Raw genomic sequence first — 22317 nt, 5'->3', positions numbered from 1 at the left:
ATGGCGCGTACTTGGATGTCTGATGCAAAAAAAGGTGACCCAGAATATGATGCCGGGTTAGCTGAATTTTATGCCTTTGTTAGAGAGAATGTGACGAACACATCTAGTATGGCGTGCCCTTGTGATATGTGTCTTAATATGACGCATATGAGCTTGCCAGATGTACAAATTCATTTACAGAAGAGAAAGTTTAATCCAAAATATAGACTCTGGACTTTTCAAGGAGAATCTAGAACCATAAAAAGAGGAATGAGAGAAGATATAAATATCCAATTTAGTGAGACGGAAAAAGAAACATGTTTTAATCTAATTGAAAAGGATTCTGATGCGGCAGAAGAAGATTCGGGTTTGGGAATGAATATGAATTCTGATTCGGTTGATGATGTAATACTCCGTATTTATGGTCTTGGGGGTACTCTATCGAGTAGCCCTTACTCTGTCGAGTAAGGGTATGTTGCAGAATAAAATAGTTTCGACTGTTGGGCACTCGATCGAGTAGTTTGGGGCACTCGATCGAGTAAGGAAGTACTCGATCGAGTACCTTGGGTACTCGATCGAGTGTCCGGTTTTACGGGGGAGTTTTCTCGGGTTTTGTTAATTACGCGATTAAGGTATTTAAACCAATTCGTCTTTGTTCTAAATCACTTTTTACAAAACCTAAAACCTGTTTAAGAGAGAAAGCAACTTGTCTTCTTCCTAATCGCGCTCTTGACAATTCCCGGAGTTCAGACGGTCGGTTTGCATCGTAGTTTGCGTCGTTTGATTCCTTGCGTCGAGGGTAAGCCTTTAATGTAATTGGTATAATGTTTTGTTATGAATAGTGAAACCCTAATTTAGGAATTGGGGGTTTTTATGAATAGTAATTGAATAGTAGTATTTATGTGTTGTATGATAGGAGGAGAGTTCATAGAAGAGGCGTTTTGAGACAGTTTGAGATACCGTCTGCGTGTTGTGCTTTCCAGGTAGGATTTCCTACTCGGTATTAGTCCCATAATGGGATATTGGTGATGTCTTTGTAGTTAGTTGTTTGATATGATGATTGTGATTGTGATTGTGATTGTGGTTGTGTTTGTTGATGGTTCTCGAGATGCGTTCTCGGCTGAGTGGGGTCACTTGCGGGAGTGATCTCACGCCCTAGTTTCGCCCTTCGTGGAACCCGCCACGAAAGGGGATGTGCACATTAATGGACGGGGTTATCGCTCGTACGATGAGCGGGGCTTAGGTGGGAACAGCTGCGGTCCCCCAGCAGCGGCTGGTCCGGTGGACGGTCGATATTGAGATGATGGGAGTTGGTGGTGTTGTGTGTGTGTGTGACAGTTCAAATTGTCTTTTGTCTTATTGTTGTTATTTATTTTGATTGTGTGATTAGTCTTGACCCGGTGTTGTTTTGTAAAACTGCGGTGATCCATTCGGGGATGGTGAGCGATATTGAGCAGTATAGAGATGATACGGGGATAGGGGATGGCCACGACATGACGATAGAGTCTTCCGCTGTAGTTTAGTTTTATTTACATTTCAGTTGAGAATAGACAGTTTGGAATAATGTATTGTACTTTCAGTTTGGTTTCGAGGATTGTACTTATTCATTAACTTACTTATAATAAATGTTGTTTCTGTTTTGTCTATTTGATTATCATACCTCGGGCAACCGAGATGGTGATGTCTTCATACCTGAGTGGTCCTGGTAAGGCACTCGGAGTATGGGGGTGTTACAGATGAGTCTGAGGATAACTCTGAAAATATTTGGGGAGATTTTTGTGGAGAGAATGAGGAAGTAGAGAAGTCGTCTATAAATATTGATGAAGATATTATAGATGATGATGATGAAGAAGACCTTGATGAAAATAATTTGGATGACATAAGTGTTGTATTAGAGAAGTTAAAAGATTCTGAGATGCCATTGTATAAGAGCTGCAAGAAATACACTAAATTGGCATCAATTGTTAAGTTATATAATTTGAAAGCTAAAAATGGGTGGAGCGACAAGAGTTTTAATGACCTCCTAGAATTGTTGAGAGACATGCTTCCCGAAGATAATGTTCTTCCTAATCGCACCTATGCGGCAAAGAAGATACTTCGAGGAATTGGTATGAAATATGAAAAGATTCATGCATGTCCTAATGATTGTATATTGTATCGCAAAGAATATGAGACATGCACTCACTGTCCGGTTTGTAAAGAGTGGCGGTATAAAAAGAAGGAGGGTATCCCGGCAAAAGTTTTGTGGTATTTTCCAATAATTCCAAGGTTGATACGCCTTTTTGCGAATAAGGAAGATGCAAAGCTATTGACGTGGCATAAAACTGCCAAAGCTAATGATGGGAAGTTGAGACACCCGTCTGATGGGTTAGAGTGGAAGTTCATTGATTCTAAGTATCCGGAGTTTGGCAAAGAACCCAGAAATCTCCGTCTTTGATTATCAACCGACGGGATGAATCCTTATGGAAGTTTGAGTAGTCAACATAGTACTTGGCCGGTGCTTTTAGCTATTTACAACTTACCTCCATATTTATGCATGAAACGAAAATATTTGATGTTGTCCTTGTTGATTTCTGGGCCCAAGGAACCTGGTAATGATATAGATGTCTATTTAGCTCCTCTTCTTGACGATTTGAGAATATTATGGGATAAAGGGATAGAAGTGTACAAGTCCTATACTTCTAACCGATATAGGCCTGAAGGGTGTATTGCTGAGCGTGCAATTATTGACGAAGCACTTTCTTTTTTTTATACTCACTTATCTGATGCTGAATTACTTGGGGTTCCTAAGAGTCGGCATAGTGAGTGGATGATGGGGAAAGGGCTTAGAGGTCATGTTTGTCAAGATATGACAACAGAGAAGTGGCATATTGCACATACATATGTCCTTCACAACGAGGATGAGGTACAACCATACATCGAAGAACACATGGCGTTCTTAAAGGATAATCATCGAAATAAAACCCAGAAGTGGATTGCAAGTGAGCACAATAAGACTTTTAGAGTTTGGTTTAAGGGTCGAGTCATTCAAGACTTGCAAGAATGTCCAGAAGCTATCTCTTCCAGATTAAAAAGACTTTGTTATGGGCCAGATATTTCCGCCTCTTCTTATACTGGTTATGCCATTAATGGTTGTACGTTTTACACTCGTAAGCAAGATGACATGAGCACAATGCAAAATAGTGGGGTTAGTGTAGAAGCAGAAGCAATGTACTTTGCTAGTTCGAAAGATAAAAATCCAATTTTGAGTAAAATGCATTACTACGGAGTTATTGAGGAGATTTGGGAGTTGAATTACAGAGAATTTGAAATTCCTATATTTGGTTGCAAGTGGATTGAAAGTAATAATGGTGTTCGCAAGGATGAATTAGGATTCACGTTGGTGAATCTTGGTAAAGTCGGTCATAAGGAAGACCCTTTCATACTAGCCAGTCAAGCAAAACAAGTGTTCTATGTAACAGATCCGGCGGACAAAAATTGGTCTGTTGTTTTATCTGTACGGGGTAGGCGTGCAGTGGATACTTGTGATGAAGATGTTGTATTTGAGGGCTTTGATCATCAGTTATCACAGTTCGATGACGCTGATATTGTTAACCCCTCGAGTTTATACGCGCGTGATGATCACAATTAGGGGATATGGATTGACGGTGAAAGCAATTCAAAAAAACGTCCCCGTGATGATGTTTGAGTAAACATAGTCAAATTTATGTTTACTATTTATTTCATTATTTTATTTAAGTAATTCATTTTGTTATTTAGTTTTTTTGCTTAAATGTAAGGTATATCAAAGAAATAATTAGAAAGCAATGCTACACACATCCTTCTCGTTTATATTTATCGTGTATTTCATTATTTTATTTAAGTAATTTATTATGTTGATGTTTGAGTAAACAACTCTACCATGCTTGTTTTGAGTACAGAACAAATTAGAAAGCAACACGAAACACATCCTTCTCATTCACTTTCACTGGATAGTCATCTTTTTCATCGATTTCCTTTTTTTATCTGTAGAACTTGGTCCTGCATTTTTTCCTTTTCTTCTTTGCTCCCAGATTATATTGGCACCAATTGTCTAGTTTGTAAAGAGAAGCGGTGTATTTGTGATTTACGAATACTAATTGTAAAAATTTATGTGCAGGTTGATCAATGACAACGCCAAAGAGAAAGACAAGTAAGAGAAAATACAGACTCGACCAATCTAATGAGGTACGAAAAAGAGAGGGAAGCGTTACGAGAGGGGTCGATCAGTCCTGAAGTTAGCAACAAAAGCTATTAGAGATGAGGACCCAATTAAGTTAGAATGGGATAGTGAGTGAATTTGCCGATTGGAGATTGGGCTGCTAAGTTCGATAGTTGGATTGGGATTACTGTTCGGGGACATGTTAGCTGCACGGTTGAAAAATGGGACGATGTGGAGCAGCCGACAAAACGAGATATGTTAGATATGATCACAGTATGTAGAAAATTACTTACTTTTTATTATCAATTATGTTTTCTTATACAAAGGATTTTTTTTTCTCAATATCTGTTTTTGTTTTTGTTTTACTTTGACAATGTAGGGGGCATTCACAGTTAGAAAGGAACGTGAAGATTGGTGTCTTGGTAAGGCAGGAGAGTTATGGAGAAAGTGGAAGAGTAAGTTAGTCTGTGAGTGGTTATACGATGAGGAGACAGGAGCTATCCGGAGGACACCACCGACCTTGTGGAAACAGATAACACAAGATGAATGGAATTCATTTGTGGCCTCCCATACTACTGATGCATTTAAGGTAATTTAATGACAATACTCCAAGTAGAATGTGATGACAAGTTTTGAAATCACGACAAGTGACAACTCATAAAGTTTTATTTGAATATTCTCCGATCGTGAGCACTACATTTATAAATTTCGACATTTTGGTCCATGTCTCTACGTTATCTTTGTTCAAGTAATCTTTGCGAGAATACGGGGTTGAGGACTCAGTCCCAAAATCACCAAGTAAAAGCTTGATTTCAATAGCTGTGCTATCTGTAAAAAAAAAAAACAGTTGCGACGTGAACATGGTCAGAGTAGCCTATCTAGCTTTCAAATACTTGATAAATTAGTCATGATTTGCTGTGGTGTTTGCAATTTAACACCGGTAGGACGACTAGAACTTGTACGCTGAACCGGGTCATAAATGTTAAGAGGAACCAGAGCACATAAGTTAAAGTAGGAGGCAAAAACCCCATTATTCATATGACCATCATCTACCTTAAACCTCCTTCATTTTCTTCTATTCATTCTGGGTTTCTACGGTTTTTATGGTTAATTTGTCATAACTCCTCTGTCTGCCCATAATTTTCTCATTTGACGAATTTTATGCCTGAGTTGATATATCAAGGATATTTATGAGATACTAAGTCACTTAGTAGTGCACAGTGATAGCCAGCATTTGTGACTTTTAACGATTAGGGTGTCTTCATTGCGTACCTGCAGTTGGCCCTGGAAGTTGTTTTTTTTTTTTTTTTTATAAACGGATACAAAACAGCCTAAATTGATGATGTACATTACTGTTTTTGTTGCTCCAAATTGATGATTATATAATGTAAACAGGCCATTAGTGAGAAAAACAAGAAGAATGCAGCTCAAAGGCAAGCACAATACCATGGTTCTCGAGGAGGATATCGGGGAGTTGAGAAGAAAGTCGTAAGTTATCTTTTAATTGATTTAACTTTTCTTATTCACAATTATTTGATATTTTAGCCAAGTTAAGTTGAATGTTTTTTTATAGAAAGCAGACTTTGCCGCAAAGGGATGCCCATTGGAGACAGTTGATCGATATTTAGTTTGGCTAAGGGCTCACAAGTCTAAGAATGGAGATATGACTGATTATGTTAAAGAAGTGGAAAAAAAAAATTGTAAGTTAGTATGACATTTGAAATGTTGAAACTAATATACATATAGCTAATTTTGTACACAATTACTTTATTTTATATGAATTGGTGCAGGAAGCAATAAACAAAGACGTGAAGGCAGGTGTATTTGTTCCCAAGGGACGAGAAGATATACTCGCTAAGGCACTTGGCAAGGCCGAACATCCTGGTCGTGTTCGAGGAGTTCCTAATGGCATAGGCATAAAAGAATATTTTGGGAAAGCTCCCAAAAACCCGACTCCAACACGGTTGAAGGAAAAGGTTAACTTATATTATATCATTAGCTAATGAATTCAAGAGTTGGAGAAAAGTTGAAGAAGTGTTCAGTAGGAAGTTGATTTATTATTCAAATTTTTTCTTATGTAGATAAGTACTTTGGAAGAGCAACTGAAGGAAACTCAAATGATGTTGGTGAAGTTCGCAAACAGTGAGCGACCAAGTGAAGAAGTATTAGCTCGTTTCTTAGATGCGATGACTAAGAGTACACAAGGAAACTATGCATCTATGGAGGGGTCTCAGTCACAAGCTAGAGAGGAGTCACAAGCTAGAGAGGAGTCACCTGATGACGAGCCATCTCATAAGGAGAAATCAAGTGAGCCATCTCGTACGTCTCGAGGAGCCACTCTCTGATGAGGTTTTCCGTACTCCAGTGGCCACCATTCGGAACTTTTCTACATCACCACTAGAGGTAGTCAAATTATAATCTCACCCACTATATCATATTTATGTATTTGGTGATTTGAATTTTGAATTTGTTTGCTCTGAAGACTGATATCAAAGTTAGCTTACATGATTTAAGCTCGAATTAGAGTGACATACTTGAAATTATGATTAATTTGACATACTTGAAATTATGATTAATTTGAATTGTGTAGGCTTGGAAAAGTTGTATATTATCATTGCCAGGAAAACCGATAAAGATGGTTGCTTCAGCGTTGGTATACATGTCACGTAATGGGGAGTTTGTTTCCGTTCACGGCGCCTCCTTACGTGATGGTTTTAAAAAAGTCACAATCAAGAAAGTGTACAATGGGTCCGAAAATGCTTTGTTACCGGTGCCCGTTGGCGACTTGGAGATACTAAATGATGCTAAGAGCTCATTTGTTCAATGGCCACAAAGTAATATTCATAGTCCTAATGAGGTAATGTTAATTGCTGACCTTAATATTCAACCTTAAATATTTTCCACGCTAGAGAGGCATGTATGCATAAAACTCTCCCTTGAAAAATATGGAAAATTGTAGTGGTTTCTATTTATCTTTCTTTTTATCCTTTTTGAAGAAAAATGCACGAGAAGAAGAGGCACATGAATCAGCCAATTCTACACAACCAAAGACTAAGCCTTTAGACCCAACAACATCACGTTTTCTTGGCGTAAAAGTTAGTCTTGAGTTCAGGCAAAAGTGGAGAACCATGTCGTTGAAGAAGTTGGCAAATGAGGCTCGTGTGTTAAAGACAAGTGCAACGATGATCAATGTGGATATAGAAGAGCATGTACTACATCGTGAACAGAAATGCATGCTTAGCTATGAAGACCTTATTCATTGGTGTGATGAAGAAGAGATAAGTGCCTCTCACATTGCTTTGTTCATGAGGTTTGATTTCTAATCTTTGAATACGTTTTATACACATTGCTTTGTTCATGAGGTTTGATCAACAAAATATGTGTGCTGTTGGGGTGTTTTGATCAACAAAATATTGTTCATCTCACAGAAATGTTTGTTAAATTAAAAGTCAAACCATCGTTATCATGAAAACTGAAAAATCATGTATATACAAAGGAAAACAGAGAAGCTAGACAACTAAGATTGTGATTCGCATTACCTTAATTCCGATAGCCATCGCCGTTTTGACCTTAACAAGCTCACCCAACCTCACAGAACCTTCTTTCTTATCTTTCACATACAAAAGTGGTACTTTCCTGGAGGTAGCCAAGCTTGGCAGATGCTTAATGAGCGACTTGGGGTTGCAGTCCGATGCTACTAGCACCGCCTGGTTTTACATGAAGAAAGAAAATAAACTCCCATAAAAAGAACAAGCCATAGGACAGGGACTATACTAAAGGATTTTTAGAATACTGCAGATCAAGCCATAGGACAGGGACTATACTAAAGGATTTTTAGAATCCAAACCTAAAAACAGAGATTGAAAATATTGTCAAATAATACATGGTAGCTGGTAAGATCCCAAATACTAATTTATAAGGGATCATAAATGATACTCAACAACTTGCAACATCATTAACATAGTATCTCAAATGAAGTTGCCAACTTTGCAAAAATCTGACCTAGAGTTCAAAGATGTGGATCCTAACATTAGCTTGCATCTTTGAAACTTATTATGGCTATGGTTTCTGTTGATAATTTAGCGGAAATTATCAAGGTTTTGGTTAATTATGCTCTTAAGTCTGACCTAGAGTTCTGTAATGAGATCCTTAGGTCAATACTAACCACTTGTTCGAATAATTATTATGAAATTGTTTTTGACTTTGATTGGTATGTCTTTGCTATTAACATTCCCACACTTCAAACCGGTATGAGGGTGAAGGATGCTAGACCCGGCAGCTTGTCGGTGTTGGTCAAACCCGAAATTCGATGGAGACGACCAACTCATGCTACCCCGCCACCGACGTATAAAAATCATTAAATAAAAGTAGCAGACAATATTAAACGCAAGTGTGTTGTTGTGCCGTGGTTAAGCTTTTGCCCAACTTCCAAGTTGTCCGTGTTCGATTCCATCTGAAAACATTTTTTTTTACTTCTTTATTTCAACTGATGTGAAGGAAGGCCCTCTTGTCTGTGTTCAACATGAAGATAATTCTAAAAAGAAAGAACCTGAATGCTCCGAAATCATTAAACTGATTTATGATATGTTTGCTGATTTATGCACAATTTAGCAATTATCAATTTTTTTTTTGGTAGGTATTTAACTGAACTAGTAGTGAGTATTCAATGTACAACCTCATATGGATTCTTGTGCCCCACATCATTGTCCAAGTTCGCTAGTTTTGAAAATGAAGATGATCGGTCGGACTATATTGTTAAGGCTATGACATGTACGGGTTGTGAAAGGGGGCGAAAGCTTGTTTTTGCTCCATACTTTGAAGGGTATGTATCTTTTTTTTCATACGAGCTACTATTAATTATATTATTCCGGTTTGATGCTACTTATTAATGCGATGTTGATTGTTAATTTTATAAATTGTAGTAATCATTGGATGTTGGCTGCCATTAATCCAAAGGATAGTGTAGTATATTGGTGTGATCCGGCTGGAACTCGAGAGCCTCGTGAATTTTTGAAAGATACAATTAATATGTAAGTTCAGCATGGATACGATTTAAGAAATTGTAATTATCTCGTAGATTTACATTTATTTTCATAAAATAAATATAATTAAGCTAATATATATTTAACGCAGGGCAATTACGAAGATAAACTCTATGGATCCTGAGAAATGTCAGCAAAAAGAGCTTGAATGGAAAATAATAAAGGTACCTCTTGAACTTATAATATTGTTATCTCCTAAATTATATAGTCTATGTTTCATTGTTATGGATTTGTTGTTTATAAGTTGTAGAATGTAGTTGACATGATTTCTATTTTAGTGTCCTACGCACCCTTTGGAAGTGTATTATGTGGATATTATGTCTGCCGATATATGTTGGAAATCATCAGAGGACGATATATTAATATTATTCCAAGTGTACGTCCTTTAATTTGTTTCTTTGGTTTCAATAATTATTTCGTCGTTTTATATAAATTACACGTGTTGATATGTAAATAATTAGAATTGTGTTTTTTGGTTTTATGTAGTTCATGTTTAAAGCCCCAAAGATATATTCAGTTCAGCAAATTGACGAGGTGCGGGACATTTGGGCAACATATGCATTGCAGTTTAAGGCGGAAGTATTTGATGGCAACGTTTAAAGTATGCTAACACTTTGATGTTATCTAGGTAGCTTAAAAGTGTGGTGTGTAGATGGAAAAACTCTTGTTAGTGCTTGGGTTAAACTTATTGTCGATAGTTCATATTTTAGAGGTTCAAACTTATTCCGTTCTGTTGGATTTAGAGAATAAATGTAAGATTTGTTGGATTTTCTGAATTGTAGGAGGAAATATTTAAGCTATACGGCTATTGTCGTATAGCGTATGAATGAAACAATTTTTATTTCACATTTTTAGTTGTAAATGACCATGGATTTGATTTTATAACTTGGCGCCAAAAAAAAAGCGGTTGTATTCATAAATTGGCGCAAAAAATTGGGCGGTTTTCATTCAAAAATTGGCGCTAAATTAATTTTTTAAAAAATATGTAAAGACGGTTCTATGACAAAGCGTCATGAAGTTGGCACCAAATTTATTCGCGCCATGACTTTAAAACAAGACGGTTGAGACTGAGGACCGTCCTCCATAAAAATGCAAAAGAAGACGGTTCCAGGCACCAACCGTCCTCCATAAAAATGCAAAAGAAGACGGTTCCAGGCACCAACCGTCCTCTTCTGAAAACCCAAACAAGACGGTTTGACTTTTTGTCAACCGTCATCGTAGTCAACGAGGACGGGTGAATTAAGGACGGTTGTTTTAAGGTTTTAGGACGGTTTTCAACCGTCCTCTTTGTCTATTTTTGTAGTAGTGTTGGTTGATGAATGCTATCCCAAAATGCTTAAAGTCGTCCCTTCAATCCAATTTGCAACCCAGAAATCTTCAATTGTTCAATTACTCGAAACCCTAAGTCGAAAATGATGATGGTTTTGTGAATTTTCTGCAATTTACCTTGCCCAAATTGATGTTGGGAGATGAAAGTTGATAAAACTTGAAGGTAAATTGCTTGATTTTGATGATTTGATAAGGTTTTGATGGGTGATTTTTAGGGGTTTAGGGTTAGTGTGAAGAGGGAGTGTGAATGCTAAAGGAATTGGGGAAGAACAAATGAGGATGTCGTGGGAATTGAGGCTGAAATGCATGTCTCTTCAAAAACTCGCACGGTGCGAGAAAGGCTCTCAGAAAAGTCGCACCGTGCGACTTTGCTGCTGGAAGTGGCTTTTTTTGTTGCTTAATTCTCCACTTTAGCCAATCCTTTTACACATCATTCTTCCTTCCTTTCTTCACATATGCCCTTGAGTTGGTATCCTATCACTAAAACACACATTAAACCGTCCTAACATGCCAAAAACATTAATGAAAATGCAAATGATTTAATTTATAATGCGAGAATTAAAGGATGAAATTAATTTAAACATAAAAAATGCAATAAAGACAATGCAATGCGGACTTTAAATATGCAAGGGAAGGAAATATTTACAAAATTTTGCCGTTTATTTAACGTCGATGGCTCGACAAAGTTGCATCTTCATTAATTTGAGTAAATTGGATCAACAAGGTGGAGTGTTTCCACTTCACCCACTTCAATTCCTTCATGATAATGCTTAAGCCTTTGCCCATTCACTTTCAAAACTTTCCCGGATTTCAAGCATTTGATTTCAATTGCTCCATATGGGAAGACACGAACCACTTCATATGGTCCCATCCACCTAGACCTCAATTTCCCGGAGAAAAGTCTAAGCCGATTTTGAAAGAGTAAGACTTTCTCTCCCACTTGAAACACTCTTCTTGAAATCATATTATCGTGCCATGCTCTTGTTCTTGCCTTATAAATGGAAGCATTTTCATAAGCATCATTCCGAATTTCTTCCAATTCTTGAAGTTGAAGTTTTCTATGAAGGCCCGCTTCATTCATTTGCAAGTTGAACGACTTGACTACCCAATAAGCTCGATGTTCAACCTCCACGGGTAGATGACATGATTTCCCAAAAAGTAAGCGGTAAGGTGACATCCCGATTGGCGTTTTGTAAGCCGTGCGATACGTCCACAAGGCATCATCCAACCTCAAGCTCCAATCCTTGCGGTCGGGATTCACCGTCTTCTCAAGGATAGCCTTAATCTCCCTATTAGAAACATCGGCTTGACCGTTGGTTTGGGGGTGATAGGCGGTTGATACTTTATGAAGTACTCCATACTTTTTGAGAAGAGCTCCAATGGCTTTGTTGCAAAAGTGTGTGCCACGGTCGCTTATCAAGGCTTTTGGGAAACCAAACCGAGAAAAGATGTTGGTTTTGATGAATTCTCCAACTACCTTTGCATCATCGGTCTTGGTGGCTTTAGCCTCCACCCACTTGGAGACATAGTCCACCGCCAAAAGTATATAAATATTGCCACAAGATGCGGGAAATGGTCCCATAAAGTCAATACCCCACACATCAAATATTTCACAATAGATCATGGGAGTTTGTGGCATTTCTCCTCTTTTTGAAATGTTGCCAACTCTTTGGCATCTATCACATGTCTTCACCATAGCATGAGCATCTCGGAATAATGTGGGCCAAAAGAAACCGCTTTCCAAGACTTTTCTAGCCGTTTTCTTGGCTCCAGAATGCCCACCGCAAGCATACTCGTTACAAAACTTAAGAATTGAAAGGATTTCGGTATCCGGGACACATCTCCTAATAACTTGATCGGCACAAAATTTCCAAATATATGGGTCATCCCACACATAGTATTTGGCATCACTCTTGATCTTGTCCCGTTGAGAGCGTGAAAGACCCTTTGGAAACTCTTGTAAGACCAAAAAGTTGACTATATGTGCATACCATGGCTCAATGGATGACAATGCTAGGAGTGTGTCATCTGGAAAGGAAGCTTGTATTGGTGATTCCAAGATTTCTTGAGTCTTTTCTTGTACGATTCGACTTAGGTGATCCGCCACCGTATTAGTTGTGCCCTTCTTGTCTTTGAGTTCAACGTCAAACTCACTCAAAAGTAGCACCCATCTCATCAAACGGGGCTTGGACTCCTTCTTGTTCACCAAATGCCTTAAGGCGGCATGATCCGTGAAGATGATGACCTTGGCTCCAAGAATATAAGGTCGAAATTTATCTAAAGCAAACACCACCGCAAGAAATTCTTTCTCGGTAGTTGTATAGTTTCTTTGAGCCTCATTCATCATTGTCGATGCATATTGAATAACATGAGATGTTCTTCCTACCCTTTGGCCAAGTACCGCGCCAAGGGCATAATTTCTTGCGTCCGACATTATCTCAAACGGTTCTTTCCAATTGGGAGGTTGAATTATAGGTGCCGAAATAAGCTTCTCCTTGAGCATATCAAAAGCTCCCTTGCATTCTTCACTCATGACAAATTCACAATCCTTTTGAAGTAGCTTGCATAGAGGAGCGGCAATCTTGGAGAAATCTTTAATAAAACGCCGGTAGAACCCGACATGTCCTAGGAAAGATCTCACTTCACGCACGTTAGTAGGATAAGGCAAGGTGCGAATGGTATCGACCTTGGCCTTATCAACCTCAATCACCCTAGAGGAGATCACATGTCCCAAGACTATTCCTTCATCAACCATGAAATGACATTTCTCATGGTTGAGAACGAGGTTGGTATCAATACATCTCTTCAAGACCCAAGTGAGATGACTCAAACAATCCTCAAAAGATTGGCCATGAACGGTGAAATCGTCCATGAATACCTCAATAAAGTCCTCAACATGATCCGAAAAGATACTCATCATGCACCTTTGGAACGTTCCCAGAGCATTACAAAGACCGAAAGGCATCTTTCTATAGGCAAACGTTCCAAAGGGACATGTGAAGGTTGTTTTTGTTTGGTCCTCGGGTGCAATTGGGATTTGAAAATAACCCGAGTAGCCATCCAAAAAGCAATAAAAAGCTTTTCTCGCTAACCTCTCCAACATTTGATCCATGAAGGGAAGCGGGAAGTGATCTTTTCAGGTCACGACATTGAGCCTACGGTAGTCGATACATACCCGCCACCCATTTTGAACTCGAGTGGGGGTTAAAACACCTTCATGATTCTCGACTACCGTTAGCCCGGATTTCTTTGGGACAACTTGGGTTGGACTAACCCATTGACTATCGGAGATAGGATAGATCATACCTACATGAAGGAGTTTGAGTACCTCTTTCTTCACAACGTCCATCATTGGGGGGTTCAAACACCTTTGTGGTTGTCGGGCGGGCTTTGCTTCATCTTCAAGAAGAATTCGGTGCATGCATAAAGTAGGAATAATGCCTTTGATGTCGGCCATTGTCCACCCAATTGCTTCTTTGTGTTGCTTAAGAACCCGGATGAGAGTCTCTTCTTGCTCCTTAGTAAGCTTGCTTGAAATAATTACCGGTAAAGTTTCTTCATTTCCTAGAAATGCATACTTCAAGTTGCTTAGTAAGGGTTTCAATTCAACAATAGGAGGCTTGACAATAGAGGGAACGGGTTTCTCTTTTGGTAGCTCTTCTAACAAGTTGGAAGAAAGGAAGAAAATTTCCTGGACAGGGGAGAACTCGCACCGTACGAGTTCTGGAGCTGGAAAACTCGCACGGTGCGAGTTTGCTGCTGCCTTCCGGATTTCTTCCTTTTCTTCCCATTCTTCCATTGGGGGATTTTCCTCTAGGTCCTTGATTGTTTCCTGCAAATTACAAGACAAAGCATACCCCGTATCCTCTCCAACCAATCCATTAGTCAAAACAACATTTAATGCATCAACTTTGCACAATTCATACACGGTTTGCACAATTGGCTCAAAAATTTCAAGAAAACACAAGGATGAAGTCTCGGATGGGTATTTCATAGCCTCATGTATGCTATACTCAATCTTTTCCCCCTCAAATTCCATTGTGAGGCGTCCACTAGATACATCAATCTTGGTGTTGGAAGTTCTCATGAATGGCCTTCCCAACAAAATGGGAGTGAAGCCTTTCTCGGGTTCCATTTCAATCACATAGAAGTCGGCGGGGAAAAGCATTTCCCCCACCTTCACCAAGACATCTTCCACAACCCCCTTAGGATAGATATTGGACCTATCGACCAAAGAAATGACCGTACGAGTCGGTTTCAAAGGCCCTAGCTTGAGTGACTCATAAAGGTAATTGGGCAAGACATTAATAGATGCATCTAAATCAAGCATAGCATGTTGACAATCCAATTCACCAATTTTACAAGGGATGATGAACATGCCCGGGTCACTACATTTTTGTGGCAACCGTTTTTTAAAAATTGCCGACACATGTTCACTAGCCCTTACCTTTTTCATGCTTTTTGCCTTGTTGGTCCTCTTAGTAGTGCACAACTCTTTCAAAAATTTTTCATGCTTGGGCACACTACTAAGAAGATCAAGGAGAGGAATGTTTACCTCCACTTTACGAAAGATATCATAAAGGCTTGAAGTTTTCTTGTCAACTATCCTTGTATCATTCAAAGCACTTGGAAATGGAGCTTGTGGCTCATATTCCGGAAGCGGTTCATCCACCCTTACTTGTTGAGGTGTATATGCTTCCCCTTGTTCCACTACCACTTCAATTTCATCTTCAACCACAACCTCCACTTCATGAACAATAGGAGGTGGTCTTGTCTTCTTAGGACCCTTGGGTGCCTCTACCAACTCTCTACCATTCCTCAAAGAGACCGCTTTTGCTTGTTCCTTGGTGGGTGGAGGAATGGTGTGAGAAGGGAGACTCCATCCTTGGGTGGGTTGAGAATTGAGTATAGTGAGGATTTGACCAACTTGGGTCTCAAGGTTAACAAACCTAGAGTCGGTGAGTCGGTTTTGTTGAAGCACGGCATTTTGAAATTTCTTGGTATTGTTTTGCATTGCCATTTGATTCATGGTAAGTGTTTTCATCATTTCTTCCAAGGAATTTTGTGATTGGTTTTGATTTTGATTTGGCTTTTGAAAGGAAGAGTTTGAAAGGCCCTTTTTTATTTTGGTTTTGGTTTTGGTTTCCACCCCAACCCATAGTTGGATGAGATTTCCACCATTCATTGTAAGTGTTGGAATAGGGGTCAAACTTCTTAAACCCAATAGCCTTCACCGCTTCAATTGCCTCCTCCGTTTTCAAAGATGGACACCCATCGGTGGGATGAGTTGGATCATTACAAAGACCACAAAATTTCACATGAGAAGCACTTCCACCTCCTTTTGTTAGTTCCTTCACCAAATTGGTAAGAAAATCAACTTTCTCCTCCATATGGTTGGAGCTTTGCCTTGAAGAGGATGTCCCACTTGTCTTCCTAATTCTCCTCCCAAAATTCCTAGAGCTTCCTACCAACCTTTCAATCAACTCATTTGCTTCTTGGACCGACATATATTCAATCCCTCCTTAGGTAGCGGCTTTAATCATCCTAGCATCATCCTCAAGTAGACCACCACAAAAGTTCAAGAGAAGGTTGTGGTCGGTATACCCATGGTATGGGCAACTAGAAAGAAGTTGTTTAAACCTCTCCCAATACTCATACAAGTTCTCTCCATCCATTTGTTCAACATTACTTATTTCTTTCTTCAATTGAGATGAGAGACTAGCGGGAAAATACTTTTCTAAGAAAGCCTTCTTCATTAAATTTCAAGTGGTGATGCTCCCGGTAGGGAGATAATAAAGCCAATCATTTGCCGCGTCCTTGAGTGAAAAAGGGAAGGCCCTTAGTTGAAGTTGCTCATCGGTAACCCCATTAGGTTTCATGCTTGAGCAAACCACATGAAATTTGTTTAGATGCTTGTTGGGGTCTTCCGTGCTAAGCCCATGGAATTGGGGCAATTGGTGAATGAGCCCGGACTTCAACTCAAAGGTGGCATTTTCCGCCAAGACCGGAAATGAGATACACAAGGGCACTTGTGTGAGATCTGGGGCGGTAAGTTCCTTAATGGTTCTAGGCCTTGGTGGATTCTCTCTCTCGCCATCTTGGTGTGGATTCCCGTCTTCACGATCACCCATGATGATTTGTATGGGTATGGGTTGTTCAAAAGGGATGTTGTTATCTTCTCTTTGGTCTTGTTGAAAACGGGATCAATTTCTTCAATAACCGGGTTGCCTCTTTTAATACCTCCTCCTATCCAAGCAAGTGATCTTTGAATCTCCGGATTGTATGGAAAAAGTGGTTCACTCGAATTCCTAGTATTGACCATAAACAACTCTACACAAGAGCACACAATCAAAAAGTTCACACAAGTGATGAACAAGACACTAACAACAAGAAACAAAGATTAACTAACACAACTATCCTAAAACACAAATAACACACTAGCAAAACCGTTACCTTCCCCGGCAACGGCGCCAAAACTTGACACGCCTAAAATGTCGCACTAAAAGACGGCCAAATTAACAATTTATATACCACTAAACACACTAATTAGCACTAATTATAAACTAGGAAAATAGCAAGCAAGAGATCGAACCCAAGAGAAGATAGGTTTTGCAATAGTGAAATTAAAAGAGCAATTAGAACAATTGTGACAACAATAACAACAAATATGTAAAAAGGGGAGGGGGGGGGGGGTTGAGTTTTCAAGGACAATTAAAGGAAATTCAAACAAGAGTATGCAACAAGTAATCAAGTAAGAGAGTTTTAAGATGGAAATTAATCAATTTTAAGAGAGACTTAACCCGACCCAAAGTTAGGCACTTTAGTTGACAAAACCTCTCAATCAATCCTTCTAATCAAATATTATTGTCCTATTAGTGAGATTAAATCTCCAAATTCCCTTAATTAGAAGTCAATCACAAGGAAATCACACTTAATGATTGACCCAACTTATCAACTCCTCTAGTGGAAATCACACACATAGATTCATTAACAAGAAGATGAAGCAATATGAATCTAATAGGTGGAATTACTCACAATGAAATCACAATTAATGAGCAATCACAACTTAATCTCTCAAATGTTAATTAAACCAAGAAGAAATCACATTCATTAGTCTAATAACAAGTTGTTGCAACATGGGATTACAAGGAAATCACACTTAATAAACCCAACAACAATAAATTAAGGAACTTGGAAAGATTATGTAACAAGGAAATCACACTTAATAACAATAATCAAACAAGGATTCCAAAATTAAGCAATTAAACACAAGAGATTAAGAACAATAATAATAATTAAGGAAAGATTAGGGAGTCTTACAACCAAAGATTAAGCCTTTGAGTCGGATTAAGAAAGGGAGATTAGTTCTCCATGCTTAGATCTAAACCCAATTCAAAAATATGAAAATATTCCCAAATTACAACTTGATTAATTAAAAGTGGCATAAGATGTCTTAACTTAGAACAAAACATCCTATATATAGTCTAAAGTAACCTAAAAATCATGGGCTTAACACAAGAGAAGCCCGTAATACAAAACGGGAACAATCCCAGAAAAGTCGCACCGTGCGAGTTCTGGGCCTGGAAAACTCGCACGGTGCGAGTTTGGTCCTGGAACGCGTCTTTCTTTCGTGCTTTCTTTGATTCTTTGGAAGGCTTTCTCGTGGTATTTTTTCAAGCTTGTTCTTGGCTCTTCCTTGGACACTTCTCTCGATCTCTTGGCTTCTTAATCTTCACTTGAATTCATGCTAAATGGTGAAGCATTCGGAATTGGTTAAACAATGTAAAAATCGTCAAAAACCACCCTAAATGTTACCAAATGATCTCAAAATGGTGCCAAAACTTAATAGAAATAGGAGCTCATCAGTTCTCTATTTTAGGGCCTTGACCACTATGACGGTTCCGAATCACCTCCAAATGAAGTCACTTTTGTGGCTCCGAGTATTCATTATATATGTGGGGCTTCTTCTCAGAAATGTCGGATCCTTAAAGAAGTTGATCTTGCGTAAATTTGACACTGTTGACATGGAGGAAGTTGATCTTGCTTAAATTTCACTGTAATCATCGGTTTTCTGAAATTTCCTCATAAATTCCGTTAAGCTGACCGAGAAAACAGAACTGAAGTTGCCTTTATGATCATTAATGTTGAAATCGTATCATGAATGAGATAAGTAAGTAGGAAGCATGGGTGTGTGTCCAAGTGTTGAGGTTCGGTTACGGTAAGGGTATACCAAGTCCCATTGAAAATTTGTTAAAGCCAACTTGTATAACAAAAGTCAAAGCCGGCAATATATGTGATGAACGAATTAATAAGTTAGTAGGAAGCAAGTGGAATCCTTCAAAATTTGGCAATCAGGCTTTTGGTCAAGAAGGAAGAGGGATCTCAACCCCATTATTTCATATTGATACTGGTAATCTGTTTTCAGTTTTCACTTAGCTTATGTCTTTTTAACTCCCTCCGTCCCATTCATTTGTTTGCCAATTGTATTCTTTGTGGGGTATTTTAATCAAAGGTAAACAAATGATTGGGACGGAGAGAGTATTGTTCAATTTCTTTTGTTGGTTACCTCTGAATCCCCTTGCATTTTATTATCTTCAGTTCTGAAATGGAAGCACATGAGAAAATGCTGAAATTGGTGTATTATGTAATTTATGTTTATTTTTGATTTTGGCAAGTCTAAGTTGGTCGGGGGATGGGATTGAGAAGGAGTGCTTCTTGCAGCCTAGCAGAGAATAAGTATCAAAACCTTCTCTCAAATATCCGAAATGAGACGGGGAAAGCATTAATCGCCCGGCAGTCTCCTGGTTCCTTAGAATGCGCTTCTTTAGCATTGTTATCCCTTATTTCATCCTACATTATATTTCAGGTAGACTCCTGCAAAGACCATCAGACCACCTATGAAACTTGGTCAACATCTAGAAGACCCAATAAGTCGGAATTGTTTGGATAGGATCAGCAGTTTACCTGATGAACTGCTTGGTCACATTCTCTCGTTTCTGCCAACAAGGTGTTCTGTGAGCACAAGTATTCTATCAACAAGATGGCGATACCTTTTTACATTGACGACTTGTCTTTCTTTTGATGATGCGCAATGTTTTGGTCATCTGGAACAAAATGAGATAATTGAAGGAACTCGAAGGTTTAAGGAGTTTGTTGACAAAGTTTTGGACTTGCACGAAATTTCGCCATTGCAGAAATTTTGTCTAGTCTGTCAAGGAACCTATGATGCTTCAGATTTCAATCGATGGTTTTGTAGTGCGCTACAAAAGGGTGTTCAAGAGCTTCATTACGAGCTTGCTAATTATATCGATACTGATTTCTTGCCTGATTATGATGGCTTCTTCATGTGTGAAACACTGGTGAAATTGAAATTTATACATTGTGGGTATTATATTAAAATTCCTCTATCAGCCTCGTTGCCAAAATTGAAGATCCTTCACCTGGAACTCATCGTATTCTTTGATTTTAATTCAATGGAGAGGTTGTTGTCTTGCTGTGAATTGCTTGAAGAATTGACTCTCAGTTATTGCGAGTGTGAAACTCAAGGTCATGCAATTCATAGTAGCGATATACTCAAAGTGCTAAAAATAGAAGATTGTTGTTTTTTGTTGGGTACATTTGAGATTGATGCCCCTAATCTTGCATATTTGACTTACAAATCAAATATTGGTGTGAAAATTGTTCCGTCGTGGAAATACTCGTGCTCTTTTGTCAGGGCGGAGCTAATTTTCAAGCACAGTGCATATGATGAACTTGTTACTAATGAAGATACAGTTGAGTGTGAGCATGAACTTCTAAGCGCTGCTGCCGGTAAAACCACAGAATTACGTTTTCAAATGGACTCAGTACAGGTATATATATGATTTGTATTTACCGCTTATTTACCACTTATTCCCCTTATATTCCTCACATATTGGGAACATTATCACTTGAACGAATACTATAAATGGCGGACTAGGGAATCGGCGTATGCACAACGCCTTGCTCCTGTATTTGTAACGCGGACTGTTTACAGACTAAACATACATAAATACATTGAGAATATGCAATGACTCCTAACTCATCTTTAATAGAAGCAAAATGTAGAAACTTTAGTGATTCATTATTGAGAGACAGAGTAGTGAGTCTTTGCCTTCATTGGAAATGGGAACATATTTTCATCTTTAAATTAATAAATATTGGTCATGGTACAGATTGTTTTAATGCTAGATGAGGAGGAGCAAATGCCTGATTTTCATAGCCTGACAGAATTATGCCTTGAAGATTGTCCTTATTTTGCGTGGGAATATGTGACAAGCCTGCTTGATAAATCTCCTCAACTTAAAACTGTCATCTTTGATACGGTTAGCACCAATTAATAATAGCTTTTTTCATTATCAAACCAAATGCTTGTGTGAGAACGCATTACACAAGAATCTGTTTAACAGTGTTTTTATTTGTAGCCGTTTTTTCTTCTTAAGGGTATTTTTCTCACTTCATGAATCTGTTTGCAGGGCTTTCATTGTTGCCATTGTTCAAATGTCCGCTGTCCAGACGACTGCTTATGTGATTCACTGTCTCCTTCAGATTTACCTCTGGACCCTTTTTCATGTCTAGTGCAAGTGATTGAAGTGCGTGACTTTTGTGGACATGTGGGTCCACTGGCACTTATGGGGCATCTTCTTAGAAATGCGAGTGTTCTGAAGAAGTTGGTCGTTGATACAATCGATGATCTTGATTGGGAGGATGAACTGATGATCAGTAAGGACCTGTTGATGCTTCCAAGGGCTTCAAGAGATTGTCGTGTAGAAATGAACTAGCGTAAGAAGAACATCTCGAAGATAGAATTGGACCTCAATACTGACAAATTTCGTGCAAAAAAAAATCACTTATTTAGAGGATTCAAAAGAGATAGAAATGGAAGGATTTGAAAAGAAAATAGTGATCCTCTTATCGTGTTAAATTTGGACAATCATACATAGAGCGACCAGTTTATCCATTCTCTCTTATCTATTACGTTCATTAATGTTGAACATTCTGCGTACTTTAGTTCATTACTTCATTATACTCCTTGTTCTCCCTTAATGATTAGGTTTCACCATGTAAGGTATGTACATTTTTTTTTGAAAGAGATGGTGGTCTCTATTCATTTTTTTGGTGATTAGATTTCATTGTTTAAGGCCGATTCATTTTTTTGGTGATTAGATTTCATTTTGTTTTTTTTGAAAGAGATGGTAGGTACCTTTTGCATTCGCGGATTCATTACTTCCCTTCTATATATATACAAACTTGGTGATATAAACACATATTTACTGAGACGGTCCTTTTATTTACCCCCTAGTACTCCCTCTAGGCCGGGTTTTTCTTCCTTACATATATGCATTCCATTAGACTGTTGAACTGCTTCGTTCATTCAAGGAGTTGCCCCCTTGTAAATGCAGATTTGATGCAACCTTCGAAGCGTTCTACGCCAGGTCGTATTAGCTCCCTGAATGGCTCAAGTAGCGCCTGCCACCTAGTGATCAATTCTGTTTTGTATAGACTGTGCTCTGATGATGCTATTATAAATCGCGGTGAAGTTTCTGTAGGAAGCTGCTTGAGGTACTTACCTTTTCTTCCTCAACTTTTATGGTCCTTCCATTTACTAAATTCCTGCCAATTTACTTCATTGTATTAAAAAATGTTCAGACTTTGTTAAATGAATAAGATCTTAAGAATTGTGACTACTGACTACTACTAACATTTAATCTCTAGCTACGTAGACTTTGTCGATAGCACGTTAATATAATGTTTGTGTAGTTCTATCGT

General features: G+C 38.5%; 2 protein-coding genes across 3 annotated transcripts; both read left to right on the top strand.

Annotated features, from left to right (window-relative positions):
- On the top strand, positions 1-2416 carry LOC141640422 (uncharacterized). Its single transcript, XM_074449226.1, has 2 exons — positions 1-394; positions 1716-2416. Exons 1-2 carry the CDS (start codon positions 1-3, stop codon positions 2414-2416), a joined length of 1095 nt encoding a protein of 364 aa, XP_074305327.1.
- A 15988-nt stretch (positions 2417-18404) lies between these two features.
- Positions 18405-22085, top strand: LOC141640363 (F-box protein At4g22280-like). 2 transcript variants are annotated; one of them, XM_074449168.1, is made up of 5 exons: positions 18405-18940; positions 19397-20381; positions 20724-20873; positions 21024-21330; positions 21951-22085. In XM_074449168.1, the coding sequence occupies exons 2-4, from the start codon at positions 19428-19430 to the stop codon at positions 21327-21329; spliced, it is 1410 nt and encodes a 469-aa protein (XP_074305269.1). In that variant the 5' UTR covers positions 18405-18940; positions 19397-19427; the 3' UTR covers position 21330; positions 21951-22085. The 2 variants fall into 2 exon arrangements, with proteins under 2 accessions (XP_074305269.1, XP_074305270.1); XM_074449169.1 differs by lacking the exon at positions 21951-22085 and having other exon boundaries at positions 21024-21931.
- The last annotated feature ends 232 nt before the right edge of the window (positions 22086-22317 follow it).

Source organism: Silene latifolia, unplaced genomic scaffold (genome assembly GCF_048544455.1).
Source record: "Silene latifolia isolate original U9 population unplaced genomic scaffold, ASM4854445v1 scaffold_79, whole genome shotgun sequence".
Taxonomy (NCBI): domain Eukaryota; kingdom Viridiplantae; phylum Streptophyta; class Magnoliopsida; order Caryophyllales; family Caryophyllaceae; genus Silene; species Silene latifolia.
This window is presented reverse-complemented; position numbering and strand designations above follow the sequence as displayed.

What these genes read in the sequence shown, in the direction of transcription:
- LOC141640422 (XM_074449226.1), top strand. Translation starts at nt 1, where the DNA reads ATGGCGCGTACTTGGATGTCTGATGCAAAAAAAGGTGACCCAGAATAT. An exon ending in GGTTGATGATGTAATACTCC is followed by an intron (nt 395 to 1,715) that starts GTATTTATGGTC and finishes GGGGTGTTACAG; the next exon opens with ATGAGTCTGAGGATAACTCT.
- LOC141640363 (XM_074449168.1), top strand. Translation starts at nt 19,428, where the DNA reads ATGAAACTTGGTCAACATCTAGAAGACCCAATAAGTCGGAATTGTTTG. An exon ending in TTCAAATGGACTCAGTACAG is followed by an intron (nt 20,382 to 20,723) that starts GTATATATATGA and finishes GTCATGGTACAG; the next exon opens with ATTGTTTTAATGCTAGATGA. An exon ending in AAACTGTCATCTTTGATACG is followed by an intron (nt 20,874 to 21,023) that starts GTTAGCACCAAT and finishes ATCTGTTTGCAG; the next exon opens with GGCTTTCATTGTTGCCATTG.